Below are 26496 nucleotides of genomic sequence, written 5' to 3' on the forward strand. Positions count from 1 at the left end.
CAAAGTTCATTAATACTTGGCTCCAACTTGGTCAAATAAAGCTGCAGCGGTAAATCATTCTCGACGTAAGCTTGTTTTCATACTTATTCTTCAAGTAGATATAAGTTAAGATTCAAAACAAAGCAAGAGCGCCTGCTGGGCTACGTGGAGGGGGTGTTAGCTTCAAAACGCACTCGATCTCATTCTGCTGTGAGCTGCCGGAGAGTCAGGACGTGCGTTTCCGTCAACCCTGGTTTGAGTTTATGTAACACGGCACAATGGATTTTTCTGTGAAGCAACGATACGCTATCAATTTTTGCGTTTAACTTGGGATGTCCGCTGCCGAACCGACATCAAGGAGGCGTGGAAACTTCATCACGACAACGCTCTGAGTCACAGCGTGTTTATTGTAACGACTTCCTGGCCCGGACCCACACCCCATCCGTTCCCCAGCCTCCCTACAGTCCTGACATGACTCTCGCTGACTTTCTATTATCCCTCGGTTAAAAAGAGCCATGAGAAGGAATCATTGGGATACGATTGAAAGCATCCAAGCGGTCTCATCCATCCATGTTACATCGGCTCTAAAGGACATTCCAGAAAAGACCTTCCAGGATATCTTCCAGGCATGGAACACCGCTTCCAAATGTTGATTCTTTGTACAAATTTATTCAATAAATGTTTTTTTTATGAATTTGGTTGCATTACTTATGGAAAACACCTTGTACATTGAAAAATAAATAAAAATGTAAAAACGATAGGTTTTGAAAATAATAGAAAATAGCACCATTAAAAATATAAATAATTTAAACCACTTTAAAATGCCCAAATTTTCGAAAATCTGTAGACACGTGTTTCGGGGTTAAAAGGGCAACAAACCTCTGTTTCGACCATGAGATTGGATCTTATGGATGAAAAGACATTCGACAAATGCAACGAGGTGAAGCAATAAACAGTGTTATGATAAAAATAGAGGGTTAATCAAATTGCCAACAAAGAACATTATAAACCATCGAAGCACCAAGGAATGCAAACCATGTAAATGAAATTAGACGGTTTATAGCTATTGAACATTTAAAATCTGTAGCTTTTAAGCTGCATAGAGCAAATGCATGATAACTGATTGTCTAAAAGATTTATAAATTCCGTGGAAAATAAAACATTATTTTTTGCGAGCCTGTTATTTACATCTTAAACAAAAAAAGAAGAATTTTGTTGAAATGTTATAAGTTATTATTCAATATTTTAAGACCTATTTTAGATCTTAAGCCAGTCAACCCTATTTGAAATTGACTTCATTTAAACCAGAATAATATAAATGAAATATTTGTTTTCACTTTATTACTGTAATTCAAGTTTAAAATTGTTTTTTTTTTTTTGAGGCTCTTTTACTGTTATTCATGTAATTAAAAACCTGCAGAAAGTTAGTTTTGTTGCACTTAACTAATTAATCTCTACAAATGTTTTATTTAAAGAGCTGATGAGTTTAGTCAAACAATAATCATATTAATAATGAACGACTTATACTTAAATAAATAGTTTCCGAAAACAGCTCTGAATGGCAAATATTCACGAAGAAAATCTACGTCTTTTCACGAAACAGTTACGCTGTAACTAGTTTATCTAAGGAAAAATCAATGGGTGCCTGTGGTGTGGTGCAAAGCTGGTCTCCTTTAATGTGTGTGTCGTTTAGTCTGGATGGCTACTTGTAATGCAGACGCTCGTGCTGTTATTGATTTATTGAAGGCAGAGAGAAAGATGGGGGTTTGGGAATTCGGATACTTTGACGGCTGCTTGCTTCATAGCTTTTCGTGAGGATGGGAAAATGATATATATTTTATGAGTTGATGCTCCGACGTGAGATCAAATATTCTTTTCATCAATCAATTTCGGGTTGTCGTTTTCTCCGTTGATCTTGTAACAAAATGTTCTATTTCATAGTACAATTATTTTCTTATGTCAATGTTGACTGCGAATTTTTTCGTTGAAATTGGATGATATGGCCAAGAATGAGCACACCCCAGTGCATGTAAAATTTGAACTATACATGTACATTGTACATGCATAGTAGGGTGGTTCAAAAAATCTTTTTTTCAGCTAGAGTCCAGGTCACCCCCTATTCTTTTTAGACTTACTAATAGTATTATCCTGTAGAAGTTTTAGCTTCTGACTCAAATTTTAAGAGGGTGCTCAATGACCCCTTAGTTTAACATTAGCCGTAGCATAGAAAATGTCACACATTTAGAAACAGTTAATTTCTAAAGCTGTTTTTTTTTTGTAAATAATGTATATGCATATTAATCGCGAAAATGATAATATGTAGCATTGTTCCTACAGTTCAATGTATTTTTTAACCCGCCTCCCCATACGTATGAAGTTTGGGGAAGGGGGTTGAGTATCCTCTTTCAGTTGAAACAGGAAGCTAAAATTCCTCCAGTATATTACTATCCAAAAGTCTAAAAATATTGAGGGGTGTCCTGTTATCTAGAAGAGACTTTTTTTTACATGTATTTTTGAACTACCTTAAAATGTATAGTCCAATTTTTTTTAAATTAAGGTTTCAAAAGTCCTATCTTTGGAAAAAGTGGGAAAAAGTTGCACTTTTAAGCTTTTATATGAAAATAAAACAAATTCAGTGATATTTCTGCGATAAAAGTTAGTCATCATACTTCCTCATGCATCTGAGAGGAAATAAGCTAAGCTTGGAAGTGTTGATGTAGACATAAGCAGGGGCGGCAAATAGGAGGGGTGAGAGGGGGTAGTCGCACCCCCAATTTTTTTGAGCAGAATGATAAAAAATGGGTAAATTCAACTTCTGTAAATCGCAAACCAATGTTCATTTTTAAAAATCTCTTTAATTTTCAGTTATAGTTGATGAAACTCGAAGCTTTTCCAAGCACAAGCAAATGTTTTCCGTTTTATTTCAAAGATGACTTATGTAAGGTGTTTTACGTAAAATGAATTTAAATTTTGTCATAAATTTCAATTCATTTTATAATAAGTTGTCATGTTTTTAAACACTATTTTTGTTTGATATTAGACCCGTTTTATTACCATCTCCTGGTAACCAGTATGTGTTTTGTTTTTTACTATACTGAAGAAACTCATATTTAAGAAACTCGACCCCCCCCCAAAAGAAGTGCTGAAATACCGCCCCTGGGCATAGGTACCTATTTGGGGATCAAATGGGGGCTCAAGCCTCCCCAGCCTAGAAATTAGAACTTCTCTTGCTTTTAGTATTTTTTTTTCTGCAGAAATGTAAAACATTTCTTCTCCAGCCATTAATGAATAAGTTATTAAAAATAACTCTAATCTGTACTGAAATTGGTTTCCATGGGGAAAATATCCTGCTAAACCATGGGGAAAATATCTGAGCCCCCTTTAAAATTCCGTATATGAGCGCCTATGGATGTAGGAGAATATGGGGCAAAAGTGCAATAATAGTTAGTCAGCATACTTCCTCATACATCTGAGGGGAAATAATCTGAGCTTGGAAGGTTGATGTAGGAGAATGTGTTGCAAAGTGCGATAAAAGTTAGTCAGCATACTTTCTCATGCATCTGAGAGGAAATAACCTGAACTTTGGAAGTGTTGATGTAGGGGAACGTGGGGCAAAGTGAAATAGCTAAGATAACTTAACTTTTTCAAAATGAATAAATATGAAATTCGTTTTGAAAAATACAGTTCATAAAAAAGTATTTTGCTATAAAACATACATTGAAAAAAAAAACTTTCTTGGCAGTAAATTTGCACCTTCAAAAATTAATAATTAAATAAATATTGAAATAAATGCGCCTTTTTTCATGGAAAAAAAAGAAAAGAAAATATTTTTCGAATGAAATATTTTCTATTTGATTACCAAAAATATTTTTGATAAATGAATGAGTGAATAAAAGAATGAATAAATAAATGAATAGATAAAGAGAATAAGTTAAAGAAAACAATTAGCGAATAAAGTAAATAAAACAATAAACGAATAAATAAGGAAATAAGTGAATGAATGAATAAAGAGAAATGAATGATTAAATGAAGGAATGAAATAAATTATTTAATAAATGAATATGTAAGAGATTTAATAAACGATTGAATGAGTAAACAAATGAACTTGTTCACTTTGTCCCATCCACTTTGCCCCGCAGTCACTTGACTTTTTGAACTAACATTTAAAATAAAAGTAAGTTTAGGAGTAATAATTAAATAAATACTGCATTGAATATTAGAAGGTCTCAATTCATATTTAAAATGTTAATAAAGTAAGACACTTGTCATTTTAAAATGACAAAAATAATTTGTGACTTATAGCAAAATATGACAATATGAGTCGCAATTTTTGAAAATTTCTCGTATTATCGTATGCTTTGATCTTTAGATGTGAACTGGAATGTGTTGCTAAATAGTGTCACAAGATAGTTGAAATATTACCAAATAGGTGGCTCTTTAGACAAAGTAAATATTTCGCAATTTCACTTTGTCCCCCTATTTCACTTTGCTTCACATCCCCCCCCCATAATTATTCTTTTATGGACTTCTTTCTCATCCATCGCAAAATGACGGTTTTGTCCCATGGGTGAGTCAGGACCGTCAGTTCACCGATTATAACCTAAGGCTATAATGCAGAATGTAGAATTTTATCACTAAGCTGAAATATAATGTAGGGGAATGTGGGGCAAAGTGAAATAGCTAAAATGACTTAGCTTTTTCAAAATGAACAAATTAGAATTTTGTTCTGAAATTACAGTACATAAAGAAAGAACAATCTTTTCTTTTTTTTTCATACAACTTGTATTGAAATGCCATTTTTCATTTTTGGCAATAAATTTGTGCTTTAAAAAAGGTGGAAAAATTTCACTCTTTTTTTCATGGAGCAAAGTGAAAAATAAAACATTTTTGTGATAAAATATTTTCTATTCGATAATTAAAGTTTTTTTTTGATTAAATAAATGAGTAAATAAAAGAATAAATGAATAATAATAAAAAAAACTAGTAAATAAATAAATACACAAGCAAAAATAAATAAGTGTATAGATAGGGAATGAATAGGAATATAAACGAATGAATGAAAAAATAACTGAATTATTAAATAAAGGATGTGAGTAATTTAATTAATGAATGAATACGCCACACCAAGCGCCACATTCTTTTGCAAGACGGGCCCCAGGTAGACCCAGGAAGGGCTGGTTTGACAAAGAAGCCGGAGCAGGCCTTTGGCCTAATCCTTGAGGAGGAAGAAGAATTTTGAAAGTAAGCTATCTCCTACTTTGTGATTTTTGGTGGTATACACCACACTACAGGGTACTTAGCACAGCACGTGGTTTTACCGGTTGTATGGGATCCTGAAGACAGCTTTGTTTTAATGATCCAGACCAACAGTCAAAAAATCCCTGATTTAGTACCCTCAAAGGTACTGATTTAAAAGGGGAACTTTTTGTGATTTAATGTGTGCAAGTGACCTTTAGCATACACGGAGAGTCCTAGACAGGTGGTATCGAACCAGTGCCACTTCAGCCATGATTCGATGCCTCACCGATCGGGCAACCTCGACTCCGATCAGTTCCTGATTTACCATTAGGCCCTTGAGGTCCGGCCTTGGGGCGCCCTGGCTCCAGCGGTCTCCAAAACTAACAGATGTAGAAAATTGTACCGAAATGTGGATTTAACTTGCACGTTATGTAGTTTAAAATAAAGTTCGATAAATAAAGTGCATATCAACATCAAAACAGCCAATTTTTTCTATTTATTTTTTGCGCTTAGGTGGTTCCGCATGTGCCAGGGGTGCCCACCGAAGTGGGGTCCTGGCGCAGACTGCGCCATTGAAATTTTTAGGGTTTGAGGGGTATTTTTCTCATTTTTTAGGGGCGCTCTTGCTTTTTTTTTTGAGAAAGGGTGGGTCTTCGCGAAATTTAGGGGGGGGGGGGGGGCGGGCACCCCTGCATATGCAATTGGCTGGGGTACACGCTTGTGTACCCCAGCCTGATGCATATGCGTTAAAGGTCTACAGTTGCAACTCTACCGCACTTTCGTCGGTTGTACTACTCAAGGAAGTTCTTGCAAATGCGTCTGGTCTACTATCTTAAAATTTTTAATTCGGGTCCGGCCCCGATATCAGATGTACACAGCAGAGTTCGGTGTTTTTCTTAATCAAATTCACGATACACAAAGATTCTTGTAATTTCTAAAAATGCAGCTACTTCATCCATTATCAGTATGGGAATATTTATTGCTGACCCACTTTCACTGTATATTTGTGCAAATATAGGTCCAGGTCAGCAGCTAGAAGAAATATACTTCGGTATAAAATCGATTCGTCAATCTTAAATTCTCAATTTTTGATGAACCGAAATTTATATTATTTTTCTTTTTGTGTTATGCTTTTCATTACTTAAAATTTTTGTTTTAAATTTCATCTTGGACGGAGGAAAATGTATTTACTATTATGCCGTGCTAAGCACAAAAGTCGTATTTGCAGCTGAGTTCAAAATGAGAGTTTGCCGTTTAAAATTATGCTGCTCCATATATTTGATTCAGATGGATTTTTTTTTACAATTCTTTAAAAAATAATTCCCTTTGGCGTATGACTATAAAACATTGTATTTAGGTGAAATATGTAATAAAAAGAGCCACCTGGCGACCGTAACTCAATTTTGATAAAAAGTGCAGACATGACGTTTGTGCTTAGCACGGTAGTATTGCTCTCAAAATTCAGGAATTACTTCTTTTGGTGCTTGTAGTAACCAAAAGTTTGACTCAATTAGAGCGTTTTTTAAAGAGTATATTGCATTTGCCAGAAAGAAAAACTCATTAACTAAGCTAAACCTGGGTTGTGAATTCAGTGATCAAGTAGAGTGATCAAGGATGAATACACTGGTTTTCAGCATGAAAACGTTTCTGACCACATTTACGTGACCAGTTTGGGAGCTGAAAGGTCTAAATTTAAGCCCTGTGCTTTTCCCTCTTTCAAATTTAATGAAACGTTTAATTTCACTAAAACACAGGGCATAATTCCTCTTATTTCTTGACCACAATCAATTTCTTCTTGAAAGGCGATACCTGCCTTACCGACAATGAAAGGCGCGCTCTATATCATTATTGCTCTGAAGCTGCAACAAAGTTCTAGCAACATTAAAATAATTTTTAATTTCGGTCAAATATGAGTTATATCAGCAGGACTACATGCAATATACCGTCTCAAGTTCAATCAGATGAAATGTACCTCCAGCTCAGTTATTGTCAATTCCAGGCTGACGAGTCCCGAAATTGCAGTCTCTGAATGACACAAGGGGGCTGTCGATATATAGCAGAAATTATGAGTCAATTGTATAGGTTGCGTACTTTCTCACCTAGTTGTCATACTTCGTAACTGACTTCCTTTTTTATGCTGGTTTTCGTTTGATACCTCTATTGTATTTAAACGGACATGAAAAGCTTGAATTGTTTTTACAGAAAATTTAGCACAAGCCTGTCATTTCAAATGTTTTCAAGGAGTGTGGGGGAGCCAATATTAAATGCCACTAAAATAAAGTACTTACACACGTTTAAATACATTGTGCCTTTAAAAACTGGGACGATGAAATCAATATCTTTCAAATGACAGAATGACAGGTCTGACTTTTTTACTAATTATGATTCCAAAAAAATTGCCCGAAAACAAATATTTTTTTTACTAAAATTCCTTTTTTTTTGAGATTTTAACGCATAATGTAACATTACTCGATGGTCATACGAAAATATTCTCAAAGTTATAAACGCAAATTTATCTGTCGTCATTGCTAATTAGATTTTTCTGAGGAAGTGCTGGTGAAAATAAATATTGAAGACTCAAAACAAAAGATAAATAACACAATTTCCATTAAAAAAAAAAAATCCCAAAAATTCTGATCAGAACTTGGAAGCCGCGTTCTTTTCTTCAGTCGGCAGCCATTTTGTGTGTAGAAATTTAGAAATCTACAAATTTACTTAAATGCTGACAATATGCGCGGAGTATGCGCTACTTGTCACACAGGTTGTCCGTCAATATACAAAAAGTGAAAATTGAAACGCACAGCCGAGCAACGTACTTTCGAATTATAGCGTCTTGTTGAAATCTCTAGCAAATAGTTATTTGTATTTATTTAAATACATAATATTTTTTTTTAACAGCAACGCCCCAAGATTAAAACTTATTTTGAAGACTAAAACCTTTATGTTGATTGTCGCTGTTTTTTTTAATGAACCTATTGGGGGAACTAATGTTATCTATTTCTATATTAGTAAAATTTAGGAATTTTATAAGTTAATTGAAATATTAAAACTATTTCATGAATGTAGGTGGCAGCACGTTTTATCTATGGACTAAGACTAGAACTACGAGGTGGAGGGGGAGTACGAGTAACAAGAAAAGCTCAGAATAAATATGCAATATTATGCATTACGAAATTCAATATAATTTAACTGTGAGTGGCAAAAGGAGCAATCCAATTTTCCACAACTGGTATGCATCTATGATGTATTTGAATTTAAATTAATGCCTGCTATTTCTTTTAGAAAATTTAAAACGGAAATTAAAGCGTATAGAAATGACTATTGATATTACTAAAATTAATATCCTATGTTTTAGGTACTTTAGAACTTAGAATTAAAGTAACATTTGATTTTGAGGGAAATATTTTGTCTCAAATATACGAAAATACAGCTGATTTTGAGACTAATGAAATCTATAGTGCTGCCATCTGTTATCACTAAACTTACATTACCATTTAAGTTATCTAATCGGATAAAACATCACAAAATTTAATTATCTCCCCCCCCTTTTTTGAAGGTTGTTGCTATGCAAAATGCCGCAGTTTCGAAGAAAAACCAGTAGTTTACAAAAACAAGTTTTTAAAGAAATAGATTTAAAATTTTTTTTTATAATGAATCAGTCGCGGATTTACAGGTTTGTTGGCTTATCGCAATACATTATTGGGTAGCTTAAAGATGAACAGAAATACTCAAAATATTTTTCATGTGCCTGTTTTGATCCCCTTTGGAACCCCTCGCAATTGCAACAATAAACCGTCACTGTAACGAATTTTGTCCTTGTTAACAGGGGAAAAAGAATGCAAAAATACACAAATATTTTGTCCATAGTTTTTAAAATGATGAATGGTTACTTTTTTCAAGCCAAATATCAATTTATTTAAATTATTAAGCTTTTATCGTACAATGAATTACTTTCTACAGCCGCAATAAATAAGAAGAGATTTTGCATTTTTAAAAAGTTCCCTTTGGACACAAATTACCAGATTCAAAGGTTATGTAAACAAGAAGATAAAGATTTGTGTGTGCAGAATTTTAGCGTTTGTATTATTGTAAAACGGAAAGTAATGTGTTAAGTACAGCTGATAACATTTGTTTACGTGTGCTTCAATTTCACAGGGAGAATTTTTTTCCCCGGGGGAGGAGGTGTCAGCTATAACAAGCCTTAAATGTACGTAAATCACCATTTTAGGACCGACAATATGGGTTAAACTAAAGAATTCTTAGGGGAGGGAGTTAACCCCCAAAACCCTGCATTGCGCCTTTGGTAGGTATAATTATGACTTAAAGGTTTTGTATATAATTTATATTGCACCTTCTACATTGCAACCAGGACTGTCATTTCGAGTTTTTCTTGGAAGGGGGGGGAGAGGATGTATATTCAATCCATATTTCATTGTAAGACAACAAAATCCACGCCCACTTTTATGTAAATACATTAACTTGTCAAAGCCAGGTTGGCATTTGATCCTCATGACCCCCTAAATGACTGGCCTGATTGCAACTTTAGAGAAGCTTTTAATAAACTTAGTTTTAATAAAGAAACAACCACTTCATGATTTTAACTGTTTAATGGGGACCAAACTTTTTTGTTCAGTAGAGTTTCACATCAGTGTAGTAGATAACCAGTTTGAGCTTAATAGTTTTACCAAAGAAAATATCGTAAACTAAAAAAAAGAAAAAAAAAATTAAATACTGAATAAATTATATGCAATTTTCGGAATAGTAAGATTTTCAATGAAAAACTTTCGAATTTATTTCATTTAGCCTTGATGTGAGACAGAGAAAAATTCTCACTAAGCTTAAATTGTTATGTTCAAATAAAATTGTAAATTTCGGGTGATTTCCGGCAATACTAATATGTTACTATCATTTCTCAAGACATGGATAGCAAAACTTTAAAGAGCTATTCAATCGAGTTCTCAAATATGTCGTCATCTATTTCTTCATTTTCACGTACAATCTATGAAAAATTATCAGTTTAAGAAATCATTTAAATAGTTAATAGTACTAAAAACTTAATGCTAATCATGATTACTTTCCAAGTAAATATAGCAGCATAAATATTAACAGTTCTAATTCTTTTCTTGTTTTTCCGGGTAAATATCAACGATTCTTTACTTGCATTTGTATTGTAGGGTTGAAAAAAAAAGAGTTAATTGTCCAACAGTTGCCAGAATTGTGGTTGCTACGGAAGAACAACTTTGAGACACATAATTTCAAAACAAAATCTACCAGTTTAGTCGGAGAGTACGTGAAGCATAGATAAGAATAAGATTTAAAAAATGTCTTAATTTGTAAGCGATTCACATTCACTCAATTCTCTACCGCCCATTTGAGCGATATTTCTGGGCGTTTAAAGGACATCTTCAGATCTTCCAGATCTTCTTCCACTCGAACGCTCCAAAGATTACTGAAGATGTTTGTTTTTGTTATACTTTTGTTACACTATACACAAGTATGTCAGTATACACAACAGAAAGAATTAACAACAAGAGAAAATATCGTTTGCTACTTAAGGAAGGAAGTGAAGTAACTGATGGAATGTAAATTTGCTGTTTAATTCTCTTATTTTAACAAGGTTGTTTTCACTATTATGATAACAACGAAAACTGTCCTTGCTTTGAAAAAATGTGTGTCAAAACCTTCAAAAGCTAAAGATATGTTAATGAAAAATAACACCAGAATTTTAAAGAACCAAAAATTCCCCTTTTGTTTGTTTTTCGAAAAATTATACTAGATTTTGTTTAATTAAGAGTCAAACGTGCGTGTTCTATTTCTGCAATACATTAAATAAAAACATTGTGTGCTTGTTGACTTTTATCATAAAAAGATTACCGGAGTGCAAATGGAGAATCCTGGCAACGTTTAACGTCAACTGTTTCTTGTCAGTTTCCTATGACGGCTCGTCATTTCAAAACTTTACATGTTACATAAGAATTTACTGAAAATTAAAGTCTTCTCTTTTATTTTTTTGAGCTATTCAAAGCTAAACAAAACTGTTAGAAAAAAAAGAGAAAGAGAGAGACTGAGCTGTTGGTGAGAAAAGATCTTTCACATAAAGATATTGAGTTAGAACTTGTTCTTTTGAGGACTGTAACCCCAAAAGTTATTGCGTGTAAAGGGGGGAGGGAGAGAGATCAGATGGAAAGAAAAATGCTCTCCCATCTCAAAACCATACTTTAAATTTTTTTTCTACTACGTATTTAATGAATTCCATTAATATTGACTATTTAGCGACATTTTTTGTGATGCACTGAGCTTTCTTTCATGTTTATTTAAAGCTTTAACGGGATTGAATGAAAGAGGGGCGTAATAACTTCCCCGAGAGTAAAGAATCGATAGGTTTCACTCATTCACTGAAACTAACCTTGATCATTGGATCTAGTTCAGCCTTCCTCTCACTAACAGACCAAACTTTTACTAGCAGAGCATAACAAGGACAAGATCACCAAATGAAGGATTGAGAGGGTTAATTTCAAAGAGAAAGGTGGAAATCTGTATGGTTTTATGAACTTTTTTCATACTCATAGAGTAAAGAAATTACATAGACAGGCCCTGCTATACTAAGAAATTGAAGCCGGCAGTTGCACCGCTGTATCCCAAGGTCCTTAGCTTCTTGCTAAGTATCTTGAGATACATCTTGATTCAAAACATTCTATTACTGAATCTCAATTGGTTATTAATTTATACTTGCAAGTTGATGAAGAACGTTTTTTGAAATTACTTTAAAACATGAATCAAAATGCAAACCAATCCGCCAGCTATTTTATTCGGTCTCTCTGCGAGATTGGTGAAAACTATTCTCGCGAAGCGATCATGTCATCATAACCTCGCCCATCATTGCACCGCTGTATCCCATAATTCCGGCTTCAATTCCATCTCCTTTTTACCATAGATGGGGCCTCTCTATGTATCTTTCTTTACTCTATATTCATACTTGAATTTAGTATAGTATGTAAAAATACTCATTAAAAAAAAAAAAAAAGAAAGAAACAGATGAGCTCCCGTACACTCCTATGCAAATTAATTTCTCTACTTAATATTGTGGGATTAGAGAAAGTTAAAGCTTCAAGCACATTAAAGGCATTTTTTTCACAATACGCTTATTTTCCATGAAGTTTCTATGTGGGAATAGCGACTTTTAAAAATGGAACCTTCATGGTGAATTTACCAATCCTATAGCGCTGAGCAACCCGGAAGGAGGAGGGGAAGTACTTTACTTGATCACTTCGCCATGCAGTAACACATGGTAATTCTAAGGATTCATACAAAATGTAAACCTTAGAATCCCTAGGGGCAAGCTGACTCTTTTATCATGTAACAATGAATATGAAACAGATGTATTAAAAAGCAGTTTTGCAAAGCGAAAAATTCTTGTGGGAAGAATTAAAAAGTCGGTCGAAACTAGAGCAACTTCAGCCTTCATCAATCATTTGGTGCAGTATGTACCATCTACTCAACCCGGCAGCAAAATGTCTTTTTGCATTTTGCGACGAAAATTGAAAATCACAAAAATTGTCTGCAAGATAAACCGGAATTAGAATTTTAGTTAAATACTAAATAAACCCCGCGAAATGCTTAAAAATAAAATACTTAACTTTAAAAACACAAGTAAATGCTACCGGTGGACTATATTCCAGAAAATACAGTATAAATTTTCGCACGCTGAAGTTTCAGATTTTTTTCCTTTAAAAATTTTAGGTATTTTTTAGCTACTTTGAAACTACTAAGTCTACTAAGAAATAGTATGCAGAAATTCTCAAAAATTTTGTGATGTACGTTGCAGGGTTACGCTGTTTCTCCTACCGGGCTAGAAAAGGACTGAAATAGAACTTGACGCTTTATCGAGCGCGAACTGATAACACTAGTCAACAAAAAATAATTTTTTGTCCACATCCTGATTTTAAATAGTCACTTCCTACTAATTTTGGGTCGAGAAAAACGAATATGGTAATTGATTTTTTTTTTATCAGCTCTTGTTTTCAAAATACATAAAAGGCCACTGGAGAAAGATACACAGCACCCACACATTGATTTAAAGGTAATGTTAAAAAGGGGAAAAAAATCTTGTGCAGTAAGTGTTATTAAATAGGTTCTGCTTTATTAAACAACTAGTGGCACCCGCATGACTTTGTTCTTAGTAGAAAATTAAAAGGTCTTTTGGTTCACCAGTACATTTACAAATAATGTATGATGAATTTCTCGCCCCATGTTACGGTTCCACGTTATGATGTCTTGGTAATTTACTCGTCCATCTTATGATAATTTTGCTCGGGAAAATGTTTTTAAAATTGGAATAGAAAAAGAACAAAATCGAATTTTCGAAAAATCGCTTCGAGCTGCACACCTACGTGCTACAAACTAAGTCTGAGCCGAATTTCATGAAAATCGGCCGAACGGTCTAGGCGCTATGCGCGTCACAGAGATTCTTACAGACAGAGAGAGATCCGGACAGAGAGATATCCAGGCAGAGAGACTTTCAGCTTTATTATTAGTAAAGATGCTTATTTTTTGGAAAGCAGTGGTTGATTTTGGCTTATTTCTGCAAACGCTTCATTTTCGATTACTTTTTGTACGTCAAAAAAGAACCATCTCTTGCAATAGTTTAGCAGCATTTGGTGAGTATTAACTCAGCCCAATGATCCTGATACCTGCGTTCTATTGAAAAAATATCTTGGTGAAACCTTTCCTCGTGCTATCTGCGCATAGCTTTAGTTTTTAAACAAAATATCCTGGAAGAAGTGAACAAAATTCGAGTTTCAGAGACACATCATTCATAAATGATCACGGAACTTCCGTAGGGATTGTTTGACCAACTGATTTTAGTTCTCGTCTTCTCTGCTGCTTAGAGATACTTGTAATGCAACCCTTAGAGGCTTCCTGGGTGTTTTCTTTCCCTCGCAATTTTTTTTCAAAAACAGTGATTTTCATAGATGCGCGTATTTGAAGGGCCGTTAAAAATTCTCTCCTTAACCTTAGCTTATATATCTTGGAAATTTCCCTCTAAGGTGTACAAAAATTGTTTTTGTTCACAGCTTTCACGAAGTTCTTTATTATCCCCAGCAGAATGAGCATGAGTGGGAGCAGAATAGGTTGGATAACTAGAGGCTGATTTTGAGCATTTCTCTCCCCAGAAAATTAAATTTCTTGAAGTCCATTTCAGTTTTATGTAGTGAGATTTTCTATCCCAATCATGGGTCGAACTTAGAAGACAGTCAGTCCTATGGGAGTTGTTTCTATCTGCCAGGAAAAGATAACATTCGTAAGAATTCAGTATCCCAGTTGACTCTATATCTTAAAAACTCAACTTTTATCTCAACTTTTTATGGTGATTTTCGTATTTAGCGGGGCAAAATATTTCGGAAATAGCTATTTTCAAGCAGGATGCATTTTTGGTGTTGACTAGTGTAATGAAAGGTGATCTTTTCGATCCTGAACGAATATCTCATTGCTTAACTCCCTCCATGCCACCATAAATATTCTTCAGTCAAAATGTTCGGACATAATGAGGGTCTGAAAGTGTCGGACATAATGAATCCCCGAAAGTCTCAGACACAATGAGTCTATGAAAGTGTCAGACATAATGAGTCTGAAAGTCTCGGACATTATGAGTCTCTGAAAATGTCGGGCATAATGAGTTTCCGGAAGTCTCTGACAAAATGAGTCACTGAAAATCTTGGACAGAATAAGTCTCTGAAAGTCTCGGACATAATGAGTCTCTGTAGTTGACTGAAAATCCAAGACATCAAATCACAACATGCAGGAGAGATGAAAGATTTATTCAGCAGATGATTGATGATGGTTGATATTGATGATGATAATTATACTAATAACGATGGTATGAGCACTTATAGCAATCATTTAAACCACCACATAGAGCTTCCATTTGAGTCTAAGTGACCATTTTAAAAGCCCAAGAATATTATTCCACCACGAGTTCACCATGATGTACCAAGTTAGTGGTGCTTTGAGATCACTTTAACCCACAGCACGTTGAAAGGAAACGTCTTTAAAGTGATTGATGCGTTCTGCTTTTCTTCACTGACATTAATTTCAATGTTAAACACATAACATCTAATTCGGGAATGACAAATTCCTCTAAGCACTGATCCACTCAGCAACATAATCACCGGCTTCACACCGCTGATGTTACAAAAGCAGTCATTCAAGTAACTTTCTGCTAATAGCTGGAAGAATAGCACGTCGTGGCCTGACATGCATTATAATAGGTTTCAGCTTTTATGAGTAAAAAAATGCAAATATACAAAAGAAATCGACCCTCAAAATGTGCAGATAAGGTCAAGCAATGCGCATGTATCCTTGAAATTTTCGTGCCTTCTTTTTATAACAACCTCTAATTTTCTCACCCGTTTGAATCGCATCTTCCTGTTAAAAAGTATCGGATAAGAATATAAAGTAGAGTTTTTTCTTTTCACAGAGCTGGTTTTCCTTTTTGTCAACGAATAGATAAACAAACAGGTGAAGTTTTTCACTTTTGCTTAACCTATCTTTTTGGTAGCATTTTGATGACTTCTTCAGCATAATCTTCATAAATTAATGATCTTAAAAGTAAGAAAATATTCTAAATGACACACAGGCGATAGAGATTTTTTTCTATCTTTTTTTTTTGAAGATTAAACTTGAAATGCAGTAAGATAAGAAGTACATCTGTGGTTCAGAGAAATAATGAGAGACAACTAGAGATTCATCAAATTTTGGTTGTTTTGAGGAGGAGGCCTTCCAGTAAAAGTGGTTGCTTACAAAGACTTTATTTTGTTTCTAGTTATTTTATACGGCAATTCGAAACTTTGAAACCACTCACAAAAAAAAAAGTATATATATGTATATAAAAGAGCAAAATTAATTAATACAAACTTGCTCGAAATAATTTAGAGTAAAGTTTATATAACTAAGTTTACGGGTATGAAAACCGAGGTACATGTGCTCTCCGAAGTTACATTTTTGGGAAGGTGGATATTCTCAATTTGCCCAATGGAACTCCAAATTTTGCCGAATGGACTTCAAATTTCGCCGAATGATGACAATTTTGCAGAATTCCAAATTTAGCGGAATGAAGATCATTTTGCTGAATAAGGAAATTTTTGGGAAGTCACAGTGACCTCCCGTGACCTCCTATCGGGAAGCCCCTGCCGAGGGAGCAAATTGAACAAAGATTAACCCGGGCATGAGCTTCCTTACCTTCCTATAGGAAGCATGCAAATGTCCTCTCTATTGCAAACTAAAATCTAATTCTTAATCCAAGTTGACCAAAGCCTGTTAACGTGTCTTTTTGACTCAATTTTTCTAATTATCCTCAATAGCCTTCCACATTATACCCATCAAAATTAATGTTAGCATACGATGTCATGCGTATGTTTTCCTAAAGTAGTTAAAAGGAAGGAGAGAGTTCACTGTATTAGGCGTAAATTTGCAACGATATTACATAAGGTATAGCAGATAGGTGCCTTTCTCCAAAGAGCGATGTCCCTCCCGCCCCCCCCCCTCCGCCGTCAAATCTGATAGACCACTCTCAAAAACGAGAGCCTCAAAAAAGTCTAACCTAGAAATCATACAATTGTGTAATAATGAAAAAAAAAAAAAAAAAAACTAAATTAGTAGCGATCTAAAGGGAATGTTAAAACATGTTTCTGGATAAGTAACTTATTTGCTCTCGCGTCCCCGCTAACGAAATATGAGATCTTAAAGTCTGCTGAAATTTTGAGAATAGTCGCCAAATTTGGCAAGTTTCGGGGGGTAAAGGAAGACATCTTTCACGCGTTTTACAGACGGAGTTCCTGCAACATGTAGATGGTGAAATCGCGTGGTACATTTCAATTTCTTACCAAATCTTTAAATTTGGCACTTTTATAAAATTTTTGCAGGTTTTAAGACTTCATATTTCGATAATGAGAGAAAGAGGCCAAATAATTTGTGCGTCAAAAATTGTCTGAAATTGATCTTTCGATTACAATCTATTTAATTTTTTTTCATTATTTTAGCATTCTTGTGGTTCTCTGGTAAAACCCCCGTCAAATATCTGTGCCATGGCCCCCACCCTGGTAACTGCTTATGAAAACCTGGGTAATGGAAGACTACAAATGTGTCCTTTCAAAAACATATGAGGCAAGGAGAAGCAAAGGGATTCAAGTGGACATTTTCAAGTTTTGATTAAAACTCATATAAAGATTACGTCCTAGGTAGGCGTTCATTGATTTTTTTTCCTAAATCATGATGTACAGCAGCACCTGCCAGGGCTACTAGTACTATCTCTTGCCCCAAGACAGAGGAGGGGTTACCCTTGTACTAGTTATTTCGAAATTTTTAATTTTGCCACTTGCATTCCTTTGCTTCTCACTATCTCATATGTAATCAGTCACAACGCACATTAATCAAAAATCCACTCACCAAAATCAACTTTTCCCCAGCCTGTGGCGGCGCATCTCATGCCCAGATATCCGGCATCCTCATCTGGCAGGCATATGGCTCGAACGTAGTCGTTGAATTCCATTTCTTCCTCCAGTTTCAGCAGGGCGATGTCTTTGTCGTAGGCGTGGTACCAGGGATGGAAGTGCACCTCGGACACCTGTATCGTCTTCTCTGGCCCTTCCGTCAGCTTGAGGTTGTGTTCACCGACTCGGACCTTCCAGAACACGGGCTGGGGTAGGGAGAACAGTGGGCTGTAACGGATGAGGGATCATAGTGGGGTCAGGCCTACATCTAACGCTGTGCTGCCTTCATTTCTTTTTTCCCTTAACTGCCTCACAAGAAATCCTATTCATGTTTTTTATGTTTTCAAAAATAAGCTGAGTTATCTTGAAGTGAAATGAGATACAACGAGTTAGATACTGGAAGTAAGACTTCTTTCAGTGTGACATTAGTTACAGTGAAAAAGTAATTCTCTTTTACTATGCTCAAAGTTGCACGTAAATATTTTTGAACTTTGCATCGATTCTAAATTTCGGCCTCATAGCTCCCTGTGTAAAGGACTTATATGGCTTGGTCAAATTAACATCAAAACGCAGAAATATTCAAACAGAAAGCAGAACTATTTGGAAAGTTAATGCAGGAATGCTTTAGATAGCGGTAAAATTTTATAGAATGTATACTCGTCTCCTTTTTTTTCCCTTCTTCTTCTTTTTAATTAAAAAAAAAAATAAATAAATAAAATGCCGATAATTTTGTAGCATCTTTAACTTTTATTTATTCATAAAGAGCCTACATCAAACATAGTTTATATGGAATCTGGCTAATTTTGTTTTCCTGTTCGTGCTATACAGGATATTTAAAAATGCTTTTGAGAAAATTAGAGATAATTTTTCATTTATAAAGATATACTACGTTAGATATACAACAAAGCCTTACATACACTCAAAATCGCAGAAAAATATGCGATCTAAATTTAACGGTCAATAAGTAAAATGGCAGCAGAAGAGCAACACCACAATTCACAAATTATTGAAATTATAAAAATGATTAAAACAGATACTCAAATCAACGTCAGAGGGATTGCACAATTCATTAAAGCCAGTGCTGTAATTGGAAAAAAAAAAAAAAAAAATTGGGGGAACGCTCCTGTTTATAAAGTAGGAATCAGGGTTGGCGGATTTTTGTTTGACCAAAAAAGCTCAAAACAGATTATATATGAAGGGCTCGGGGTAAGAATCTGATATGCCATATGATGTGAATTTTCTGTAGGTCAATTTCCAACTTGTAAAAAATATTTGTAGAATTTTTCAAAGGCATTATACAATCTATATTTTGCAATGCTAAAACCAGATATGTTTTTCTCCAAATGACAAAATCCATTGTCATGTTTATTTCAATTTTAGTTTTGAGAAACAAAAAATTTGATTGAAAAGTCACTCCTTGTATCTTGTCACATTTCTACCCCGACCCCTACAAATTTAATTCTAAAAAAAATTTTCCAAAAAAAAAAGTGGTGGTTTGTAACCCATTAAGCTCTGGAGTTGCGACTTTAACGAGTAAAACTATCCTTTTCAAAAAGAATTATTTTTATTCTTTAACTCTTAGAAGCTTTAGAGTAGGCTTGCCAGACGTCCCGGTTTGACCGGGACAGTCCCGGTTTTCAAAGAAAATCTCGGCGTCCCGGCCGATTTACTTCATGTCCTGGAAAAAGATGAATTTGATTACAAACGACCAAATAGGTCGTTATAATTAACTGAGAAGAATTGTTTTGGTTAATTACTTTATCATTTGCAACATTGATTTGTAACATTAATACCGGATTAGCTTGTGAAGATTTTTGCAAGACTAAAAAAAAAAAAAAAACCCGACTGTCTAAAAAAGTTCTATAAAGTGAAAAGTCTATCTAAATGTTGTTCAACTTTTTATTCCTCATTCAAATATTTTTTTATTTAAATAAACTGTGAATTTTTACCTTATTTAGTGAAATGTTCCAATTTTACCTGCTTATGTCATTTTTTAGTGCCCCTGTTTTAGATTCACAATTAGTAACCATTTATTCATAGCATTGAAATTTAACTGTCCTATAAAACGCTCCAAAAATTAGGAACCACTTTGAGTACTAGAGTCGCTGGGGAAGGGGAAGGGGGGTCATTCCGGTGTCCCGGTAGAACATTTCAGAAATCTGGCAAGCTTACTTTAGAGTAACTCTTAGTAGGTAAGAGTAGGCGTCTACGAGCAGTTTAACTCCTTGACGCTTTAAGAGTAGCAACAATTGTAACTATCTTTTCAAAGAGAATAATTTTGATTCTTTAACCTTAAGAATGCACTTTGAAAGTAGCAAAAACTATAAATATATTTTTCAAAAAGAATAATTTTGGCTCTTCAGCTCTCAGAATACGCTTTAAAAGTAGCAATAGTTATAATATAACAATCCTTTTTAAAAAGGATAATTATGTTTCTTTAATTCTCAGAATACGCTTGAATTGTAGCAAAAAATATTACAGTACTCGCGAGAATTAATTGTAAATAAAATCTGATTAGGTACAAACTTACTTCAAAATGCAGTGAGCTGCTGTCATGACCCACTGTTTGTGTATAACGACGGCACCACACCAGTGCCCCACTTTACCATACTGGGGATGCGTTAACATGAGAGAGGCCTGAAAAATGATCCGTAATTATACACTCGATATTAAAGATGAAATGTATTAAGAACAATTAAAAGAGACTCGTGTTTCTAACGTCTCTGATTTGGGATTTAAGTGAATACTGTACCCAATCTCTGAAGTCTAATTGAAGAATTAGGAAAGAAATTAAAAGTCAATACTGAATTCTTCACTAAAAACAAAACTACCTGTTTATAATAACATTTTTACATACGTTTCTGATTTTGTTCCATTTAATAATCTAGACTCATTACAACCCAAACATGTCATCAATAAATTTTAATACTACCAGCGTAGATTTCGGTTAAAACCTGGAATAAGAGTACTAAATTCATGAAGAAGTAAAGTTGTTTTTTCACTCTTACTACCTTTCTTAGGCTGACACACCACTTAACAACTTCATAAATAATCTTAGTTTCAATGGATTTTTTTTGATGAAAGAATGAAAAATTTATCAAACTTCGGATCATTAGTGCTGTATTTTTTTTTATTTATGACTATCCGTTGCTGCACATCTCTGCAAAAAAAAAAAAAGAAATATTTTGTGTTTCCAATGTTGTCATTATCCTTTCTTTTTTTTTTCGCTATTAAATTATAGCTAAGAGAGACGATCTAGACAGGGAAGAGCTTATACAGGTAATTTTAACTCTCGTTGCACAAAATAATTGGTCAAAATTTTTGAGAGATCATTTGAGGATGGCGGGGGTCAAATGTGTCATTTTTGGGTCTTACTAGGGATTCTGGGGCGAAATTTTCGAAATTTAAGTGCTTAAAATACAGAATTGGGCTTTCTTTGGTCCTTTGGTTTGGAGGATGGTGCTGTCATGACCCCCATGGACCCTTTGGATCCACGCCTGACTCTCACCAGTACAATGCATAAAGAAACTGTCTTTCATTGAGTGTAAGAAGTTATCTAAAAGTTCTTCTGTGCTTCTTGGTTAGCAAACAGGATACACAAAGTGCCCCAGCTTGTGCGAACGGTACGATTAGGAGAAGAAAAATAACTGGATCGAAAGAGAGTTTGTGAAATATACTAAAACTTGAAAACAGAAATGTAGTAAAGGAAACTTTGGTAGATCCTAATAAAGTTTTATTGCATTCCCTTAAAATCACGTTTGGATTGATTGAACAATTTGTTTAAGCTTTGTCAAACGATTAAATTTTAAAATATATCTAGGCAACAAGTTTCCAGAGTTTTCGGAAGCAAACAAAAAGGAATAGGTTTTGTAGGTCTTAATACTTGGAGAAATTTTTTGGAGGCGAAATGCATAAAAGTATAAAGGGAAAAAGAGGCTTGGCTCTTTTAATAAAGTTGTTCCGAAATTGCTCGGGAACTTAAATGACCCCTAATTGAAGCTATCGTGAAGGAAATTTCAATCAAATTCAAAGATTTGGGTTGTTCAATGAGTAGGAAAGAGTTTTTAAATTTCTGTTTGCACTACGTTTCCTAAAATCTTGAAGATTAGAAAGTCACTAAGGTATCCAAGAGATGGAGCGTTGATGGAAGGGAAGCCGAAGTAGGTGGAACGTCAATTCACTACGGACTACTATTGGATTAGATTTTACTTAGAGGACTTTTTTGGATTTTACTCAGAGAAAATTCGTGTTCTCCGGGATGTATTAAATAATGGAAACTGCTCTAATTTAATAAACGCTTAATGTTTTGAGAAAGATAGCCCCAGAATATGCAAAATAAGCTTTCGTGCAAGTATATTGCAACCCATTTTGTCGAAATACTTCAATGGTTGAGAAAAATTACTGCCATGTTTGGAGTCAGTACACTAAATAATACAAAAACCAGTCATTATGGCACAAACACTTACATGATGATTCAAATTTTGCAGGGCCGTGTTTTCCCATTTTTGCCATGGCAATGCGAAATAATACTTCAATGACTTTTAACCATTTGCAAGGACGTTTTAAATCTCATTTGAACCAAATTAAAGGTTTGATTAAGCTCACCAAAAATTAAATTATATAGACCTTTAGGTTATTTAACATATTTAATTCAAAATTTACACCTGCCTTTTTTTGGAAGGGAGGAAGGAGGAATATTTTTTTTTGTTGTTGTTTCTCAGCAATGATAATTTCATTTCCCTTACCCTTAAAAAAGATTTTACTAATTAGAGAGGGTCAAAAAGTTTATTGGGAACTAAGATTTGTTAAACTTGATCAGAAATTATTTTACAGATTTTTCTGATACACAGAACAGCTAAAAAACCTGGATAATGAGGTAATTTTCTATCTGCACGGAAAATCCAAACAAACGAATAATACACACACGGATAATAGAAAGTGCAGTGCACTTTACTTCTCACTAAATATTACAGTAGTTCATCTCAAAGGTCAACCTTGTTATCAGACAAAAGAGATGTTTTATATAATTTATTGTCACAACTCCTAAATACTTGTCGAAAAGACTTTCTTATCATTAAACGATAAAGAACTCCGGCTAAGTAGTGACGATGGCTTCCATAATATTCTCAGGATTTGCTTAAATTGTTCTCAGAACCCATTAGATGGAATATATGAATAGAATCATAATGAAAGAAATGTACCTGCCAAGGCCATTTATTGGGCTCCGTTTCATTGCCACCGACGATTCGCCCCGTCAAAACCGGTCCGATGCCACATCCTGAAAAAGAAAAAGCGGGATTTTTAATTCTGTTTTAGTTTTGGAGCTCGTAATCCTATGATTTACTCTCAGCATTTTTTTTTAAAATGGATGTTTGAAACGGTGATAAATTGCTGTTTAGTTGCACTTGTCTAGAATTTTGCGTGCACCCCAGGTATTTTTGTCTGCCATAAATTTGAAAGTGGATTTGTTTGTTTATTTCATCCCTATATAACTCACCCCTCTTTGGGACACTTGGAAAAACTCTCGAGTAAAATTCAGTCACTCCCTAATAGAAAATGTTCGCTATGTTCAAGTGCAAATGCGAATACGTTTTCGATTTATTTCTAATTCAAAGCTAACTCCTCTCCCTGCCCCTCCTACGCATAGTGCGAAAACTCTCTGATCTTTAAAAGTTTTGCATTATTTTAAAGGTTTGGAAAAACTACGGGAGATGAAATTAATTCCTTACAGGAATTCCTACAATGAATCAAAGATTAATTATCACCATGAAGAACAAAACCGTGAAATCAAGATTAAAAAATAAATAAATAAATAAACCTCTCGTACTAATTCTTTTACGAAAATTATGAAGATTAAATATTTATGACTATTAATTTTTCGTTATTATTATGTTTAGATCATGTGATTAGAATTTTATTTTGAGCACTATTGGTAATTTTGCTAGATGATGTGACTCGCCCTCGCCCCTGCGTGGTGCAATCTGGAAGTCCATTTTTCATACTCTTTGCTGAAAATTAGGCAGTCGGCTTTTGAATCTCTAGATCAAGAAAGAATAGGATAACAAAACTTTATCCAACCAAAATTTTAAATTAATTTTTGCATCTTCATTTTATCACAATGAAGATGCAAAAAAATCCTAACAGATAAAAAAATGGTATGGAAGAAAATTGTCTTTCTTTTTTCTAAAATACTCGTACATTCTATGAATAATAAATAAAAGCAATAACTTTTTGAATTGTAACAACTTGGTAAAAATACGTTATTTTCAATGCGTGCTGTTAAAACGTGCACTGTGCAGTCACAAATAATTTTTTTGAAACTCATGAGCAGTAATAATTCTAAAAATTATGAAATAACGAAAGTAAAAATATTAGTTAACAATAATACCACTAGCAATAATTTTGAAATCACGTCACTCAACTTATGCCGATTCATGAACCAAAAGTTTGTGCCGATGAAAATATTAGCTCTTTCCAACGTTGGGTTAGTTCGCAATATTACAGTTGTCTGTTGTGAAATAATGAGAAACGCTAATAAATGTTAACAAAACATTTGAAAAAAAAAGTTTTTTTTTTCTTGTGAGTGGAGAAAAAAAAGTTTTGTCAGGAGACGAACCCATATCGGTCCATTTAAAAATTTGACCGGTCCTCGGAGACTTCTTCCTGTCGGTGGGGAAAAAAAAAAAAAAAAAAAAAAAAACCCTCATTCAAGAAAATACCAGTAAACGTGTATGTGATCGTTTACGTTATTTTTGTGATTATTTATCTGCGTTCTTTCCAAAGGTTAATTTACGTAAGAATAACAACTTATAAATTTATCATTGCATTTAACACTTACTGTACTTATTTTTACATTCAAATATTAGGGGGGGGGGGTGTTTCAAAAAGTAATTTTGTTTTTTCTCCAAAACACACTTTTAAGACTGTTTAGTTTTATTCAACAACGTTACTACCCTCGTTATCTACTACCTTTTGTTGCGTAGTGCACAAGTTTTCAATCTCAGATGAATAAAAATGATGCGGTTTTTGAGCAAAATATCTGGAGATGGCAATCTTATTACAAGACAAATTTTCAAGCGTTTGTCACATAGAGATCGGAATAAAGGTAAGTCAGATTTTGCAATGTCAGGTGAATTTTGTGAGCAAAGCAGCTCACCACAGCTTATATATTTTTTAGTGGTTCACCTTGAGTAGTTTGCTATTGCTGTATCATACTTCAGGATCACTCCTTTTCTGCTGATAATAGACGATATATTCTGGTTACGAATTGCACCATCTGATTTTCCTTTCTTCCGATCACTAAAACATGATGCAAAAACGTGAAAATCTGGCTTATATCCAAGATGTCACTTCCATATATTTTGTTCAAAAAATCAATTAATTTGTATCTATCGAGGGTTGAAAATTTGTGTACTAGGCGGCAAAAGGCTATTACACGTTAAAAATCAAAAACTTAAAAAAAAAAAATGTTGGAGGAATTTTTTTTTTTTTTTTTTTTTTGGGTAAAAAAAAAAAAAAAAAAAAAACCAAGAGCAACAATAATACTTTTCCGCATCTCTAAAATTATTGTAAGTTCACCATGACAAACACATCCCAATTATTATTGTGTTTTTGCATAGTAAAATTTATTTATTTATGTGTTTGTAGGGGAGTGTATTTGTAAGGGGTTTTTACCACCCAAAAAAAAAGAGAGGAGGAGGGGGGAAAACCCACCAAAAACAACAATACTTTTCCACTTCCTTAAAACTATTGTAAGTTAATCACAACAAAAACATTCCCATTATTATTGTGTTTTAATGCATAGTAAAATTTATTTATTTGTGTTTTTGTAGGGGAAGGGAACTAAGTCCGCCCGCCGGTTCGCGATATTTTGAAAGTCCACGGGTAAAAAAAAAAAATGTTCAGATAATTAATTTCAAACGATTCAGAACGTATCAGTGGTTAGAAAAAAAAAATAGTTCAACTTACGTTCGAAGTCCGTTCCGCTGTCAGTGATAACCAGGGATAGGGAGATGAGGACTCCGCAGAGCGAGGGTAAGAAGCGACCCAGAGGAAGTGCCATCGTTCCTTGGGCGACACATGAAGAGTGGCCGTCCGAGAGCGCGAATCGGAGAGGAATTTATAAGCTTGGGGCCAGCACATCCCAGAAAACCGGATCCCATCTTCCTTTCCCTCTCGCTCGAGTCATCCTCCGTAGACGAGAGACAATAAAATCTCGGATGGAGAGTGAAACCGATTGACCGCTGTACGGAAGAACAATAGGAACAGACAGGGGGATATAGATACGGTTTTTTGAAGGCGTGAAAATATTGTTTCATATATATATACTATATATATATATATATAAATATAAATATATATATATATATATATATATATATATATATATATATATATATATATATATATATATATATATACATACATACCGTCAATTCGTGATAACTCGAGTGTAAAGGGACTGACAAAAAACTTCGACTTATCAAAAGTTCGACTTACCGCTAGTTTTGGTTTTGTTATTTTAATATTAAAAACCATCGAATATTTTAATTAGTATGTAGATATAACAGGCAAAATTACAGAACTTAAAAGTTTTTAAGCACAATATGACAGTTTAATCAAAAATATTGAGAGAAAAAAAAATCAAACGCATGGTTTTGATTTCGATACTGCTGGAACCACTTGAATAGAACAGATTCTACTTCAGGAAAGGTGCACATTTTCATTCGTTTCGAATTCGGGTTCATCGATTCTACCGCTTTAGAAGTTTCTCTCTTTCTTTTAATATCAT

At 34.2% G+C, this 26496-nt stretch overlaps 1 protein-coding gene across 1 annotated transcript in view; it reads right to left on the minus strand.

Annotated features, from left to right (window-relative positions):
* The window catches only part of LOC129220474 (trypsin-2-like), a 33348-nt gene extending 7556 nt beyond the window's left edge, over positions 1-25792 (minus strand). The window contains exons 1-4 of the mRNA XM_054854895.1: positions 25674-25792; positions 22907-22983; positions 20236-20342; positions 17662-17933 (exon numbers count right to left, since the gene is read on the minus strand). Of these exons, the coding sequence (XP_054710870.1) occupies positions 17662-17933; positions 20236-20342; positions 22907-22983; positions 25674-25767 (550 nt within the window). The 5' untranslated portion in view covers positions 25768-25792. The remainder of the gene's footprint in view (positions 1-17661; positions 17934-20235; positions 20343-22906; positions 22984-25673) is intronic.
* Positions 25793-26496: the final 704 nt, after the last annotated feature.

The sequence above is a fragment of the Uloborus diversus genome, chromosome 4 (assembly GCF_026930045.1).
Source record: "Uloborus diversus isolate 005 chromosome 4, Udiv.v.3.1, whole genome shotgun sequence".
Taxonomy (NCBI): domain Eukaryota; kingdom Metazoa; phylum Arthropoda; class Arachnida; order Araneae; family Uloboridae; genus Uloborus; species Uloborus diversus.